The sequence below is a fragment of the Oncorhynchus mykiss genome, chromosome 5, assembly GCF_013265735.2.
Source record: "Oncorhynchus mykiss isolate Arlee chromosome 5, USDA_OmykA_1.1, whole genome shotgun sequence".
In the NCBI taxonomy this organism is placed as follows: Eukaryota; Metazoa; Chordata; class Actinopteri; order Salmoniformes; family Salmonidae; genus Oncorhynchus; species Oncorhynchus mykiss.
The window spans coordinates 41055591-41071752 of NC_048569.1; the positions used below are offsets into that span (position 1 = coordinate 41055591).

Sequence of the window (16162 nt, forward strand, 5' to 3'; positions counted from 1 at the left end):
ATGGCATGGCTGTGTGCTCGATTTGATGCACTTGTCAGCAACAGGTGTGGCTGAAATAGCCAAATCCACTCATTTGAATGATATTCACATACTTTTGTATATATGGTGTGTCTCTACACTGAGTGTACAAAACATTAAGAACTCTTGCTCTTTCCATGACAGACTGACCAGGTGAAAGATATGATCCTTTGTTGATGTCACTTGTTAAATCCACTTCAAATCAGTGTAGATGAAGGGGAGACGGGTTAAAGAAGGGCGTTTAAACCTTGAGACATGGATTGCGCATGTGTGCAAGACAAGATGAGCAAGACAAAATATCTAAGTGCCTTTGAACGGGGTATGGTCGTAGGTGCCAGGCACACCGGTTTGTGTGTCAAGAACTGCAACACTGCCGGGTTTTTCATGCTCGACAGTTGACCTTGCGTGTCGGGAATGGTCCACCATCCCAAGGACATCCAGCCAACTTGACACAACTGAGGGAAGCATTGGAGTGGAATGCGTGACACCTTGTAGCGTCCGTGCCCCAACAAATTGAGGCTGTTCTGAGGGCAAAAATGGGTGCAACTCATTAGGAGAGTGTTCCTAATGTTTTGTACGCTCAGTGTGTGGAAGATAGTGCTGCTTTATTGTCCAAGTCAAATTTCCCCTCAGGGACAGTAAAGTATATCATATCATATATCGTGTTCTTCTCTATAACATGGAATACAAAGTATGACACCAGAACCAACGTTTAATTTTGTTCCCTAACAACCTACTTAAAGCAACAGCATTCAATACTCAACTGAGCTAGGACTGCACATTACTGAACAAACACCCTCACCCAGAGTACAAATAGTAAGATCATTTATTGAGCGCTTTAACAACATGAATACAAAACAGTGAAAACTTAAACTGCTAAAATAAAAGGTGGTATGCAGCTGTGTACCGTTTGAATGTCTATGTTGACCTGGACACCATGCTCTTAACAATGTTGATGCTAAACTAGTGGAAAGCTGTGCCTGAACAGAACATACTGGAAGGCTTTTAGCAATGCAACACAAACAAACAGGAACGTAAACAAGGAACACAAACAGCTCATAATGGTCAGTAGAGGCAATAGAGTGCTTTTTCATGCTTGAACGAGGTGGGTTATTAGTGAAGAATATGGTGATCACATACATAGGTAGGTGCATGGAAACAGGAGTGAAACTGATGTAGACTGTATTTGTAGAGTATTGTACTGCATTACAGGGATTTACATATATCTGCTAGGCACTTGTTCGAAGATTCTTATTACTTGCCCCAAATGTTTTTATTTGCTATTTACATGCAGAAGTGCCATTTCCCCTACACATAGGGGAGGAATCAAAGATCAGTACTGGAATTTTTTGTATTTTCAAAAAAATACAAGGCTGGCTAAACTTGCCTGATTATAAATACGATAAATTGTCTGTCTTTCACTTAAACAATCGGGAGGAACCATAAAGATCCGTTTTAGGCTACTGGAATTATTTGCAGTTTGGTTATGTTCACACAACATCAACAAACAAAACAAATTCACCTGCCCAATGGGGAAACCTCAGTGCAGGCTCAACTTGCGTGACTGCTAAAGTCTCTTGCCCAAGGAAATAGGGCAACCCTTGATGTCAAACCCTGGTATTATATATTCTAGATTGTACAGATGCACATCTCAGTTGTGTAGGAATGCCAAAGCATCAGCCACATAATCCTGTGCCAAGTCTATAGGTCTGACACAGGTCATTCGTAAATTGAGAAATTAAACAGTTCAACACTTGACTTAAATCTCGGATCTTCAGTTCTGACACGTTAAAATGATCAAAATGAAGAAAAAAAACCCCAGCAGAAACCCCATTCTCACGATAGGACTGAGTCATGACATTTCATGAGATCAGATGAATCAGATGTTGGACAAAACAAATGACAAAAGTGCAGAGAACCAGCTGGTAGTGAACTTCCCACTGATCCAGAACACCTTCTAAACAACTCATGTAAACTGTAGTAACACACATACCTGTACATACAAAAATGGACTGATTTTAAATTTGGAAAAGCCTGCATATTCAAACATGAGAGGTATTTTCTTTCTCTTTCTATCATTACTGTCCGGTTTACTCACTTCCTTATTCCCATGAATCTTTCCTCCTTTAAGGACGTAAACAAGCAGGTCAACCCCAAAAAATTATGTAACGAGGAAGAAGAGCACACCTCTTTCAAATCAATCATTTTTTTAATTCAGCAAAGTGGGCGCCTTAAAGCAGAGATATACACCTAACGTCTGACCTCTTCATCTACAAATAGTGTCTAAGGAGCCAGGGTCCTTTTGCAAAGCACAAACACAGGCACACACAAAGGCACAAAAACGCACGCACTCTCACACACTTCAATAATGTCATTTTTGTGGGTCACTTCCGGCATCCCTTCCTCTCTCCACTTCTTAGTTGTGTCCTCTCTACTTCCCCCTTTTGGACCGCCCCCTGCGGCCTCTGCCTATGGCGGAGGGTCCTGGGGCGGGAGTGGCTGCTGCGCCGATGTTGATGCTTCCTTCCTGAATCTCAGTCCTGGTCTCTGGAGGAAGACCTTCTATCTGCTGCTGAGTCTCCAGGTAAAACATTACATCTCTCAGCTGCTCCTGGAGCTCGGCTATCACCCCGTCCTTACGCTCGCCTGGAGGAGGGAGATAGGATGGACTTGTCATTTAGATAATATTGTCATCCATTACACTCCCAGATAAAGATTATGTCCACAAAATAGGGCTCTAGTCTCCCTCTGACTCACCCGTCTCTCTCGCCTTGCGTTCCTCCTCGGCCAGCTGGGCCTGTAGTTGAACCTGATTGGCTCTCAGACAGCGGTTCATTTCCTGTTCCTCCTTCAGCTCATGACCAAGCTTTGTCACACGGGTCGACAGCTGACCACACCTGGGGGGGGGGGGCACGACATACAGCATGAATATGTACCTACCACCTACAGGTAGATGGTGCTACCAAGACACACAGATTCTCAATAACAACTTCTCTCCTTTCTCCCTACTACTTTATAGAGAGAATGATGATGTACAGCATGACTATGTACCTGCAATCCACAAGCAGATTCTACGGATTCTAAAATCCTACTGTGTCAGGATGATTGACAGCTGCAGTGTGAGAGGCTCCACCTACTTCTTGTCCATGCTCTGCTTGTCCTTGGCCAGCTCTCCCAGCCGACGCTCCAGGTTATCACAGCGATCTATGGTCTCCTTAAACTTGGCCTTCATGTTGTTGATCTAAAACACACACAGGGCATGAGCGTACGCACACACCAAGCATACATGAACCACACATTCAGCTGGGCAGATGCGTACACACACACACATTCCGAACACATGTCCACACTGTATCAGGCACTTAGGTGAATGGACAGATAGGAATCAATGCTGCATGTCTACCTCCTCCGCTGTGTCCTTCTCCAGGTGAACTATCTTATTCTCCCAGTAAATGCGCTGGGACTCCAGTTGACTCGTTAGCAGGTAAGAATACTGCAGGAAGAGGAAAGATCATTCTGGGGGAGACAAATCTTCTTTAACACGTGTGTTAACTAACAATAGTTCACACTTTTTGTGCCACATTATATAACACATCAAACTGTAAGTTGATGTCATTACATTAGAATGAAAAATAGGGTGTCACACACACAAACTATCCTTGTGGGATTCCCATTCAAAATCCTATTTTCCCTAACACTTAACCTAACCCCTAAACCAGTGGTTCTCAAACTAGAGGTTGCCTGATATGACTAGTGTAGTTGAAGGAAAATGACCAAAATTATACACCCCAAAAAATATTATATCGTCTTAGTATCTCAAAAGCATTGTAATGTGGTTAACCTTAAAAATCTAAATGAAAACTATTCAGCGTGCCCTTAGATCAGGGAAAAAAGGCTCGACTCATTCCCATGATGAAAGGCTAGACCCGCTAGGATATGAAACCACACACTATTACAGAGGCTTTGATAATACCGGCCTCAATTGATATGGTGAAAACAATATGTGGGGAGGCAGAGGCACAGAAAATCACATCGATACCTTTGTCAGATATCACTGTTAAACTAGGAATTGATGCTATTGATAGCAAGCAAGAAATAACTGACTGAACGACTCAAACTGCCCAGCTTACGTTCTCCAAATGAACGTTAGCTTTGAGGGCCGAGATGCCCATGCATTGACTTTTGTTCGGGGGATGCTATTCACCAGGACATATTGTTCTGTCTCAGCATGAAATAGGGCACAGAGGATGATCCGTGTGTTGCATGGCTATATTGACAAATACTGATTCCATGGGATCAAACGGTGGGCTTTTTCACAGATGGAGCTCCATCTATGGCGGGAAGGCGGGCAGGCCTGTGTCTCCCTCTGCCATATGGACGCATTGTATGACGCACCGAGAGCAACTGGCGGAAAAAAAGCTGAGCACAGAATTCGGAGATACACTGCAGCAGGTAACTTTGATTTGTAAACTAAGAATTCTTATTAGAGAGTCTTTCAAAAGCGAACCATGTGCCCCCTTCCCTCGGCTGTGCAGGTTTCCAACAGAAAACAGCATCAGTAAATGTCCCACAGCAGTGATGACTGCTCACCTCCAACGCTTGGAAGAGCACTTTGGGACCTACTTTCCAATCCGTTTGACTGTGATCCTGGCTCAGTCGACATGGCGGTAAGTGAAATCGAACAGCTGATTGAGCCGTCATTGTGACTGAATGCTGCAGACAACGCATTCACGGGTCACCACGGAGGAGTTTTGGTTCCTGACTCCTGACGGTAACAGTAACTGTCAACCACGCCCACTGACATCGAGAAGCTCTGACTCGACATGCATCAAGCACACCCACCTCATCAGTGGTGGTGAGATAAGAGACATTATGTCAGACTCATTTGAAATTGACTGTCATAGCCCCACATTAAAAGTACGTGATGGTGAGTTGAGAAGACCATCAGAAATACTGTTCAATTGACTGCCATAGTCCCAAATTTAAAAAAAGTTAACATTGGCTGTTGATTACATACTTTTATCCCACATGGTTGTGTTCGCAATAATTTTCAGATAACAAAATGGGGTCGTGGGCCCCCCCAAAAAAGTTGGGTCCACCTAAAATAGCCTTTTTCCTTGTGGGAACCGGCAAAATGCCCCCCCCCCCCATTGTCCGATATTTCCTTGTTTTACTGTCCTTGTGAGGACTTCTCGTCCCCACAAGGATAGTAAAACCAGAAGCACACACACACACACACCTCTAATTGCAGAGCATCTATCTTCTCCTCATGGCAGGTTTCTCCTTCACACCCGTACTGAACCATCTTCCCATCAGTCTTACTGGCCACCAGCCTGTGAACGTAGTTATCTACAACACGCACGCACAATCAGTTAAGCACCTTTGCAATGCTACACACAGCGTTTTATACACATTGGCATTTAAAAACACAGAAGTCTGAACTCCCCACAGTCTGCTGTACCTCCAGCATAGTCCCAGACACGGTGGTTAGTGAGCTGCATGGCGTACGTGTGTTGCGTCTCTTCAAAGTGTTTGTAGGCATGACGACTGACGTAGCGACCACAGCCAATATGACCACAGATCAGGCAGATCCACAGGTTCTGGAGAGGGAGGGGCGTAGGAGGGAAAACATGAACCAGGGGGAGGGGCGTAGGAGGGAAAACATGAACCAGGGGGAGGGGCGTAGGAGGGAAAACATGAACCAGGGGGAGGGGCGTAGGAGGGAAAACATGAACCAGGGGGAGGGGCGTAGGAGGGAAAACATGAACCAGGGGGAGGGGCGTAGGAGGGAAAACATGAACCTTGCTAATTTTTTTACACCAATAGCAACTGTAAATGACAGGAGTACCTTTAGAGGTATGTAAATGTATGTCGTTTTAGTATGTAAATAAGGTTTACTTCCTGTACGCCACATTCAAAGCACTTGTTCTCCTCTACAGGCTCTGGGGTCTGGCAGTACCGACACACAGGACACCTGGAACAGAACAGTCAACACCTTTAAACACACATCAAAACTACCAGCTACCACTTTTTTTGTCTCCATGCTAAAACACAATGCCATATTGTTCAAATGTGGTGTCAAAAAAGGACCCATTCAAAGCACAGGGATAAAACAGCAGCACATGACAGTGATTCACTGGCCAGAGAGAAAGGAAGGATGGAGAAAGAAACACAAGGCCATGTTGTGAGTAGGGCCGGGATGATACCAGTATCGCGACACTCGTTAGTATCCTGGCAAGGAAACAAAACACGAAAACAGCCCTAATGTTGGGTTTTAATTTTTGCCATGGGAAAAAAATATTGCGATACTGGTATCGTCCCGGCCCTAGTTGCGAGTTGAATCAGGCCCAAGTACTCACGAGGCGTCCTCCCAGCGTTGCAGACACAGGCTGTGGAAGCTGTGGTTACAGAGTGTGGTGAGAACCCCGTTCACTGACTCGTCCATCCTCTCCAGACACACGGTACACTTAGGAAGCTCTGTCAGCTCCATCACTGGAAGACTGGCGCCCTGAGGGTGGGAGGGAGGGAAAGGTTATTATAATCCATATCCTGCAGCTACACTGCTAAGACAGTCTTCAAAAGGACTAGTGTACATACGGCACCTGCTCAGACTTGATGACCTCAGCTCTCTCCACATAGACCAGCTGGCAGACTGCGTCCTCTATGGAGTTGAACGTACGGCCATTACACGCTGTGTAGAAACTATCTGCGTCAGCCTGGAAGGGGGGGGGGGGGGGGGGGGGGGGGGGGTGTTGTAGAGAGAAAGGTGAGAGAGAGAGAGAGAGAGACCCAAGTAAATAATTACACAGTTCATAAGCAGACCTTAAATTACAACAAACGCAGTGTTCTATGATCATACTCATCTCACCTGGCTACTGAACTTAATCAGCACCATGTACTGGTTAGGGGTGGGGTCTCGTATGATCTTCATGTGCTCCATGACGTCATAAAATGGTGCCACAAACTTCATGAGGTCGTGGCTGGTCATGGTGGAGGGGACGGTCAGGATACACAGCATGGCACTGCGACGCACGTCCTCCGTCAGGGACGTCATCTTGCTGCGAGGGGACAGACAGGGGAAACCAAATTGTCTCAATGCCAGTGAGATATCTTGTCAATAAATAGTATCATCTTTGGTATACTGTAGTTAAAGGGTAGACTATGCATGCATGTACACTGAGCAAAAATATAAAAACTTCAGAGATTTTACTGAGTTACATTTAAAAATCTGTCAATTTAAGTAAATTCATTAGGCTCGAATGTATGGATTTCACATGACTGGGAATACAGATATGCATCTGTTAGTCACAGATATATATTAAGTATGGGCTTGGATCAGAAAACCAGTCAGTAACTGGTGTGGCCACCATTTGCCTTATGCAACACATCTCCCTGTTGATTGTGGCCTGTGGAAAAAAAAAAATGGGGTTTTCTATATTCATGTTTACACTTTCCAATATTCATAAATTAATGTATTTTGATTTATTGAAATCAAAATACTACTCATATTACAGAGAAAGTGGTAAAGCTTCATGACTCCGATTTTAGATTTGTAGCATCTACAGATGAAACATTATGGAGTCTTAAAGGAGGCCTGAGTAAGGCCAAAATGTCATTTAATATGTCAAATATACAGTATGTTAACAATCCTTTCTCCAAAGGACTATTCTATGGATGACATTTAGTTACAATCCCCCAAGTCCTGGTCTTTATTGGTCTAGGTTTCGTGAGAAATATAAAGGCAACAATTTAAAAGATTTGACTGAGTTACAGTTCATATAAGGAAATCTGTCAAATGAAATAAGCGCGGCACATTTCCTTCTCATAGAATTGATCAGGCTGTTGAATGTTGTCCCACTCCTCTTCAATGGCTGTATGAGGTTGCTGGATATTGGCGGTAACTGGAACACGCCATCGATCCAGAGCATTCCAAACATGCTCAATGGGTGACAAGCATGGTGAGTATGCAGGCCATGGAAGAACTGGGACATTTTCAGCATCCAGGAATTGTGTACAGATCAACATGGGGCCGTGCATTACCATGCTGAAACATGAGGTGATGGCAGTGATGAATGGCACGACAATGGGCCTCAGGATCTTACCCTGTTATCTCTGTGCATTCAAATTGCCATCGATCAAATACAATTGTGTTCGTTGTTTGTAGCTTACGCCTGCCCATACCATAACCCCACCATGGGGCAACTCAGCAAACCGCTCGCTCACACAACTGCCCAGTACAGTTGAAACCGGTATTCATCCTTGAAGAGCACACTTCTCCAGCGTGCCAGTGGCCATCGAAGGGGAGTATTTGCCCACTGAAGTCGGTTACGACACGCCAAACTGCAGTCAGTTCAAGACCCTGGTGAGGACGACGAGCACGCAGATGGTTTCTGAGATGGTTTCTGCCAGCTTGTGCAGAAATTATTTGGTTGTGCAAACCCTCAATTTCATCAGCTGTCCGGCTGGCTGGTCTCAGACAATCCCGCAGGAAAAAGCCAGTTGTGGAGGTCCTGGGCTGGCGTGGTTACACGTGGTCTGCGGTTGTGAAGCCGGTTGGATGTACTGCCAACTTCCCTAAAATGATGGAGGCGGATTATGGTAGAGAAATTGAGATTAAATTCTCTCTCTCTGTCTCTGGTGGACATTCCTGCAGTCATCATGCCAATTGCACGCTCCCTCAAAACTTGAGACATCTTTGGCATTGCGTATCAAAACTGCACATTCTAGAGTGGCCTTTTATTGTCCCCAGCAAAAAATGCACCTGTGTAATGATCCTGCTGTTTAATCAGCTTATTGATATGCCACCCCTGTCAGGTGTATGGGTTATCTTGGCAAAGGAGAAAGGCCCACTAACAGGGACGCAAACCAATTTGATCACAAAAGGCACCTAAAGGACTCTTAGACCATGAGAAACAAGAATCTCTGGTCTGATGAAACCAATATTCAACTCTTTGTCCTGAATGCCAAGCGTCACATCTGGAGGAAACCTGGTACCATGCCTACAGTGAAACATGGTGGCAGCATCATATTGTGGGGATGTTTTTCAGTGGATACTTTTGTGCCTGTTTCCTCCAGCATCTTCACAAGGTCCTTTGCTGTTGTTCTGGGATTGATTTGCGCTTTTTGCACCAAAGTACATTAATCTCTAGGAGACAGAATGCGTCTCCTTCCTGAGCGGTATGACGGCTGCATGATCCCATGGTGTTTATACTTGCGTACTACTGTTTGTACAGATGAACGTGGTACCTTCAGGCATTTGGAAATTGCTCCCAAGGATGAACCAGACTTGTGGAGGTCTACAATTTATTTTCTGAGGTCTTGGCTGTTTTCTTTTGATTTTCCCATGATGTCAAGCAAAGAGGCACTGAGTTTGAAGGTAGGCCTTGAAATACATCTACAGGTACACCTCCAATTGACTCAAATTATGTCAATTAGCATTTTTTAAGCTTTTAAAGCCATGACATAATTTTCTGGAATTTTCCAAGCTGTTTAAATGGCACAGTCAACTTAATGTATGTAAACTTCTGACCCTCTGGAATTGTGATACAGTGAATTATAAGTGAAATAATCTAGTCTGTAAACAATAGTTGGAAAAATTACTTGGCTAGCTAGTTAGCGGTGGTGCGCTCTAATAGCGTTTCAATCGGTGACGTCACTCGCTCTGAGACCTTGAAGTAGTGGTTCCCCTTGCTCTGCATGGGCCGCGGCTTTTGTGGAGCAATGGGTAACGATGCTTCGTGGGAGGCAGTTGTTGATGTGTGCAGAGGGTCCCTGGTTCAAGCCCAGGTAGGGGCGAGGAGAGGGACGGAAGCTATACTGTTACACATGCACAAAGTAGATGTCCTAACCGACTTGCCAAAACTATAGTTTGTTAACAAGACATTGGTGGAGTGGTTGAAAAATGAGTTTTAATGACTCCAACCTAAGTGTATGTAAAATTCCAATTTCAACTGTATGTATGTATGTATGTATGTATGTATGTATGTACAGTGGGGAGAACAAATATTTGATACACTGCCGATTTTGCAGGTTTTCCTACTTACAAAGCATGTAGAGGTCTGTAATTTTTATCATATGTACACTTCAATTGTGAGAGATGGAATCTAAAACAAACATCCAGAAAATCACATTATATGATTTTTAAGTAATTAATTTGCATTTTATTGCATGACATAAGTATTTGATACATCAGAAAAGCAGAACTTAATATTTGGTACAGAAACCTTTGTTTGCAATTACAGAGATCATACATTTCCTGTATCTCTTGACCAGGTTTGCACACACTGCAGCAGGGATTTTGGCACACTCCTCCATACAGGCATTCTCCAGATCCTTCAGGTTTCGGTGCTGTCGCTGGGCAATACGGACTTTCTGCTCCCTCCAAAGATTTTCTATTGGGTTCAGGTCTAGAGACTGGCTAGGCCACTCCAGGACCTTCAGATGCTTCTTATGGACCCCCTCCTTAGTTGCCCTGGCTGTGTGTTTCAGGTCATTGTCATTCTGGAAGACCCAGCCACGACCCATCTTCAATGCTCTTACTGAGGGAAGGAGGTTGTTGGCCAAGATCTCGCGATTCACATGGCCCCATCCATCCTCCCCTCAATACGGTGCAGTCGTCCTGTCCCCTTTGCAGAAAAGCATCCCCAAAGAATGATGTTTCCACCTCCATGCTTTACGGTTGGGATGGTGTTCTTGGGGTTGTACTCATCCTTCTTCTTCCTCCAAACACGGCGAGTGGAGTTAGACCAAAAAGCTAGATTTTTGTCTCATCAGACCACATGACCTTCTCCCATTCCTCCTCTGGATCATCCAGATGGTCATTGGCAAACTTCAGATGGGCCTGGACATGCGCTGGCTTGAGCAGGGGGACCTTGTGTGCGCTGCAGGATTTTAATCCATGACGGCGTAGTGTGTTACTAATAGTTTTCTTTGAGACTGTGGTCCCAGCTCTCTTCAAGTCATTGACCAGGTCCTGCCGTGTATTTCTGGGCTGATCCCTCACCTTCCTCATGATCATTGATGCCCCACGAGGTGAGATCTTGCATGGCGCTCCAGACCGAGGGTGATTGACCGTCATCTTGAACTTCTTCCATTTTCTAATAATTGCGCCAGTTGTTGCCTTCTCACCAAGCTGCTTGCCTATTGTCCTGTAGCCCATCCCAGCCTTGTGCAGGTCTACAATTTATCCCTGATGTCCTTACACAGCCCTCTAGTCTTGGCCATTGTGGAGAGGTTGGAGTCTGTTTGATTGAGTGTGTGGACAGGTGTCTTTTATACAGGTAACGAGTTCAAACAGGTACAGTTAATACAGGTAATGAGTGGAGAACAGGCGGGCTTCTTAAAGAAAAACTAACAGGTCTGTGAGAGCCGGAATTCTTACTGGTTGGTAGGTGATCAAATACTTATGTCATGCAATAAAATGCAAATTAATGACTTAAAAATCATACAATGTGATTTTCTGGATGTTTGTTTTAGATTCCGTCTCTCACAGATGAAGTGTACCTATGATCAAAATTACAGACCTCTACATGCTTTGTAAGTAGGAAAAGCTGCAAAATCGGCAGTGTATCAAATACTTGTTCTCCCCACTGTATGTATGTATGTATGTATGTATGTATGTATGTATGTATGTATGTATATATATATATATATATATATATATATATTTTACATATGGGTGGTCCCGAACCCACTATCCTGACATTGCAAGCGCCATGCTCTACCAACTGAGCTAGTCTACTAAATGACTGAAATGTTATTGAAATATAAAGCCAAGGGTTTTAGACTGAGTGTTGCATATAGCAGTAGAGACTCACTTGGTCTTGTAGAGGTGCATGATGCCGTGGACTATCTCCACTGAGGGGTTTCCACTGAAGAAGGAGATCTGGTCTGGAAGATGCTTGGAGGGCGAGTCTGGAGCCGTCTCTGTGCCATCGGCACTGTCCTCTGTAGTGCCCTCATTAGGGTCCCTCTCGTCTGGTTGATTCTCTAGAGGGCGGGCTCCTCCACCCTCCTCTCCCTCTGCCCCAGTCTGCTCAACCTTTCCTTTATCTACAGAGGAGAGATGAGGTTTAACTAGAGACTTCTGTTCCTTTGAAGACTGACAGATGGATATTCACAGCTGTATTTTCTTTATGAAATCTCAGAATATGTCATAACACATCCCAACCCTTATAAAAAAAAAAAAACACTCAACATTTATTACAGCATTATTAAACCCCAACAATCACTAATACATTGGTGTGTGTACAGAATTGCATTAATTAAATATGTGATCCATATAGCTATACACCCTCATTTTTTACCAGGGTTGGGTGCGATGGTCTCGATGACCATGTCTCCCATGGCTCTGCTGCCGATGTGCTGGTGTAGGACTGCTGCTCTCTCCAGTTCTGTCTTCCCACTCAGAGAAAGCCTGGCTGAGCCCAGAGCTTTCTCCTGCAAATCCTCCTCTGACATATCCTCAGCTACAGGGGCAGAGAGGGGGACAGGTAGAAAGAGGGAGAGTAGACAAATACAAAGCATCAACTTCTGGAACAATACAATACCTATTATCATCATCCAAAACAGTGCGTGTATGTGTGTAGATAATTTTCCATAATGGCTGAGTCACTGAAGTTACTCTGAGCCAAATGTGTTCCAGAAAACGTAACCTGAGCAGGTCTCTACTCCTTAGAGGGGAGAGTGTCTTGCTCTGATGCTGAGGCTCAGAATATTAAATGTTTTAGCCTAGCTAGTTCTCATGCTCCTAGTCCTCATACTCCTGTGAGGAAGAGTGCAAAAAGAAACACCATTTGTCACTGTTGACTAGCTAATTAACAGTTGCTAGCTAACTAGCTTCTGCTAGTATCTAGCAAGTTGGTGACGTCGATAGTAAATCTGAAATGATTAAACTCACCGGCGGTGTATTGGAAATTCCGTGGAGAGAGAGACTGGTCTGCGAGCTCCAGACGGATAACGACCAGTGATACACTCATGTGTTATGAAAGAATGACGATTCTTCTCTACGAAAAACCAAACCAAACCAAAACAAAGACTGTCTGACAGCTAGCAAGTTGCAGCTAACCTAGCCAGCAGCTACTTACGTGAGTATCTAAGTTAACAAGCCAAATGTCTGGTTAAAGAGAGGGATAAATTATGACGTTTAACGAAACACCAACATGACGACTTTTTAGCGATCATTCACATACCACTGAATTATCAAAATATGTGTTTCAAGAATTCACCATTTAGCTTCGAAAATGGATCTGACCCCGTGAGGAACTTCTTCCGGGTTATTAAATTGACGTCATGATAAAAACTGTTTGCCTAGCTATAATAATAATAACTAAAGCATCACTGGAATTGCGTCCAAGATGTCCGACCGTTGTTTTCAAGTTAATCTACTCACGTTCACATACACCGATTCGTGGTATCGACTTGTTACCACAGCCACAAAGTCAAAATTGGCCTATTTCGTTACAATGAATGAAAACAACAAATAATTTAAAGTTAGGCATACGGTTATCAGTGTGGTTTGGTTTCAAATCGGATCTTAAGAAGATCAAGTATTACTTTGTGGCTGTGATTATGGATAAACTGACAAGAGACAAAGGGCGGCGCACAATTGGCCAAGCGTCGTCCGGGTTTTACCGGGGTAGGCCGTCATTGTAAATAATAATTAGTTCTTATTAACTGATTTGCCTAGTTAAATAAGGACTACATAAACAAAATACATGTCTCTCCGCCCTATCAATGGAAGTCGTTGTCCACAAAGCGGCACGACGGGCTGCCTAGCCCCTGCCTATACTTTCTTTGGATTGGTGGATACATCTTATTATAATTGTTTTAATATTCGACGAGAGTTGTTAACGCCTGTATTCAATGGAAAGATAGCCTTATATTATGAATATTCATAGCCATCTCGAGACAACTCTGAAATAAAATATTTTTTTCTCAAAGTTGCCGGCATGTCATGTGTCCTACTTATATCAATCAAATGTATTTATAAAGCCCTTTTTCATCAGCCGATGTCACAAAGTGCTGTACAGAAACAGAGCCTAAAACCCCAAACAGCAAGCAATGCAGATGTAGAAGCACGGTGGCTAGGAACAACTCTCTAGAAAGACAGGAACCTAGGAAGAGACCTAGAGAGGAACCAGGCTCTGAGGGGTGGCCAGTCCTCTTCTGACTGTGCTGGGTTGAGATTATAACAGTACATGGCCAAGATGTTCAAATATTCATAGATGACCAACAGGGTCAAATAATAATAACCCCAGTGGTTGTAGAGGGTGCAACAGGACCCAAGATCCATAGATAACGCTGTACAGTGCATATAAGTATGCCCCAATGCAATTCTGAAGTCTAATACACACACAGTGCGATTTCAACAGATACACACTTTTTTTGTGTCAAATTAACTCAATTCCAAAGTTATATAGTCCAATTATATAGTCCAATTGTGGTACTGTTCCACTATTTCTATCTGTTTGCATCAGTTTCAATGGAGGACATTTATTTTGAAAGCGAACTGCTGAGTCCACTATTATTGCTCACACTTTAATTACAGTTTAGTCATTTAGCAGATGCTCTTCTCCAGGGCAATTTACAGGAGCACTTATAGGATTAAGTGCCTTGCTCAAGAGCACATCAACAGATATTTCACCTAGTCGGCTTGGTGAAAAACCAGTTACTGGCCCAATGATTTTAGCTACCTGTGAGTTCAAGACACAGGGGTGCCAATATATGCATTTTTTTCCCCATACAACTTGATTTTATTTTGAGTAGGATAGCAGCCTAAACGAGAAATAACTACCAATATTGGTTGTAACCATCGGAAAGCCACCTTGATGTTTGTGTGCATCTGTTAGAGACAATTTATGCTTGATCAGTAAAATGTGGAAGGAGGCGCCATATGGATGGTGTGGTGCAATTGCTGAGCCTCTGGTGGATGCAGAGGCAAATGAGCTCGTAGGGCATCGTGTGCACCTCTCAAAAGTTCTAACTATGTGGAGGCTCCATATAGCTCAGCATTGACATGATTGGTTTGTGGTAGGTGAGGGCGGGAGGTCCTGAACAAACAAACTCACTTCCTTGACACAGCTCTGCGCTGTTCTGTGAAGCACAATAAGTACGAATGCCCTGGCTTCTGCAGAGGCCATATCACCGTAAATGCTTCCTGATTTATGCAGAGACCGTATCACCGTAAATGCTGCACGGCCAATGCAGACGGCGGATTGACCATGTAGCGCCTTTAAGTTGTTGTTTATAGACGTTTGTATATGGGGTGAGGAAAATATTATAAAGGAAAGCCACAATGATACAATCTACTATTCAGTTGGGAGAATTTGCACTGCAAGTCGACAACAAAACAACATGAAGCAGTATCCTTAGCTCTCGTTTGTCGCAGTAAGGAACGGAAAGTAGCTAGATAGTGTAGCCACAAGCATAAACTGGTTAGTTGGGAAGAACTCCTCTGGACGATAGACTGAACCGAATCCGTTGGTATCCACTCGACTCTCACTGCGCGACAAATTTAATCAATTTGGGCACCAGGCGTGTCAATACACAACTGTGAACTCGGAAAAATAAAAGGTCAAATAATGACGTCAGTGATAATCAGGTTGGAAAGTCGGAGCTCTAGAAGAGGCCCGAGTTGGATGACTTTCATATCGATTTTTCCCAGTCGGATCTAGTCTTTTCCAAGTGTTTTTGAACGCTCGGAAGTCGGAGATTTCCGAGTTCCCAATTGTTTTGAAGGGGGCATTAGTTCCACTATGAATCATAAAACCCGGAAATGGTTGCAATCTTTTTTTCACCATTCATTTTTCCATCAGGGATTTTAGAACTACTTTATGTAAGGTCTGTATTTCGTGTAGGCTTATCATGGCAATCTCAGACAAGGTAATTTGTATCAATAATTACCATAGCTAATTTTTTTGAGTAAATTGAGGCGAATATATTGATAAAACTGACCTTGTCCGAGAGAGAATTACACAGCTATCAAAAATCACGCCAAGGGAAGCCTACACCAGACGCACAATTAATTTACATTTGTTGTAAAAAAAAAAAAATGAATGGTGGAAAACCCATTGCAACAATTTCCATGTTTTTATGGGTATTATGACATGTCCACTGTGGCGGACCATTGCCGCGTTCAAAACAG

At 43.7% G+C, this 16162-nt stretch overlaps 1 protein-coding gene across 2 annotated transcripts; it reads right to left on the minus strand.

Annotated features, from left to right (window-relative positions):
• Positions 1-826: 826 nt before the first annotated feature.
• On the minus strand, positions 827-13752 carry LOC110523830 (BRCA1-associated protein). Of its 2 annotated transcripts, none has more exons than XM_036977516.1 (13): positions 12917-13752; positions 12324-12485; positions 11835-12069; positions 6887-7076; positions 6621-6734; positions 6378-6526; positions 5917-5992; positions 5480-5618; positions 5258-5367; positions 3422-3511; positions 3156-3259; positions 2776-2915; positions 827-2664 (listed from the first exon to the last, which is right to left on the minus strand). In XM_036977516.1, exons 1-13 carry the CDS (start codon positions 12993-12995, stop codon positions 2450-2452), a joined length of 1803 nt encoding a protein of 600 aa, XP_036833411.1. In that variant the 5' UTR covers positions 12996-13752; the 3' UTR covers positions 827-2449. The 2 variants fall into 2 exon arrangements, with proteins under 2 accessions (XP_036833411.1, XP_036833412.1); XM_036977517.1 differs by lacking the exon at positions 12917-13752 and adding an exon at positions 12567-12591.
• Between the last annotated feature and the right edge of the window lie 2410 nt (positions 13753-16162).

Coding starts and splice junctions, on each gene's coding strand:
- LOC110523830 (XM_036977516.1), bottom strand. CDS start 12,995: ATGAGTGTATCACTGGTCGTTATCCGTCTGGAGCTCGCAGACCAGTCT. Junction 5,619..5,916: donor TTGAATGTGGCGTACAGGAA/GTAAACCTTATT, acceptor CTCCCTCTCCAG/AACCTGTGGATCTGCCTGAT. Junction 5,368..5,479: donor TGTCTGGGACTATGCTGGAG/GTACAGCAGACT, acceptor TGCGTGTTGTAG/ATAACTACGTTCACAGGCTG.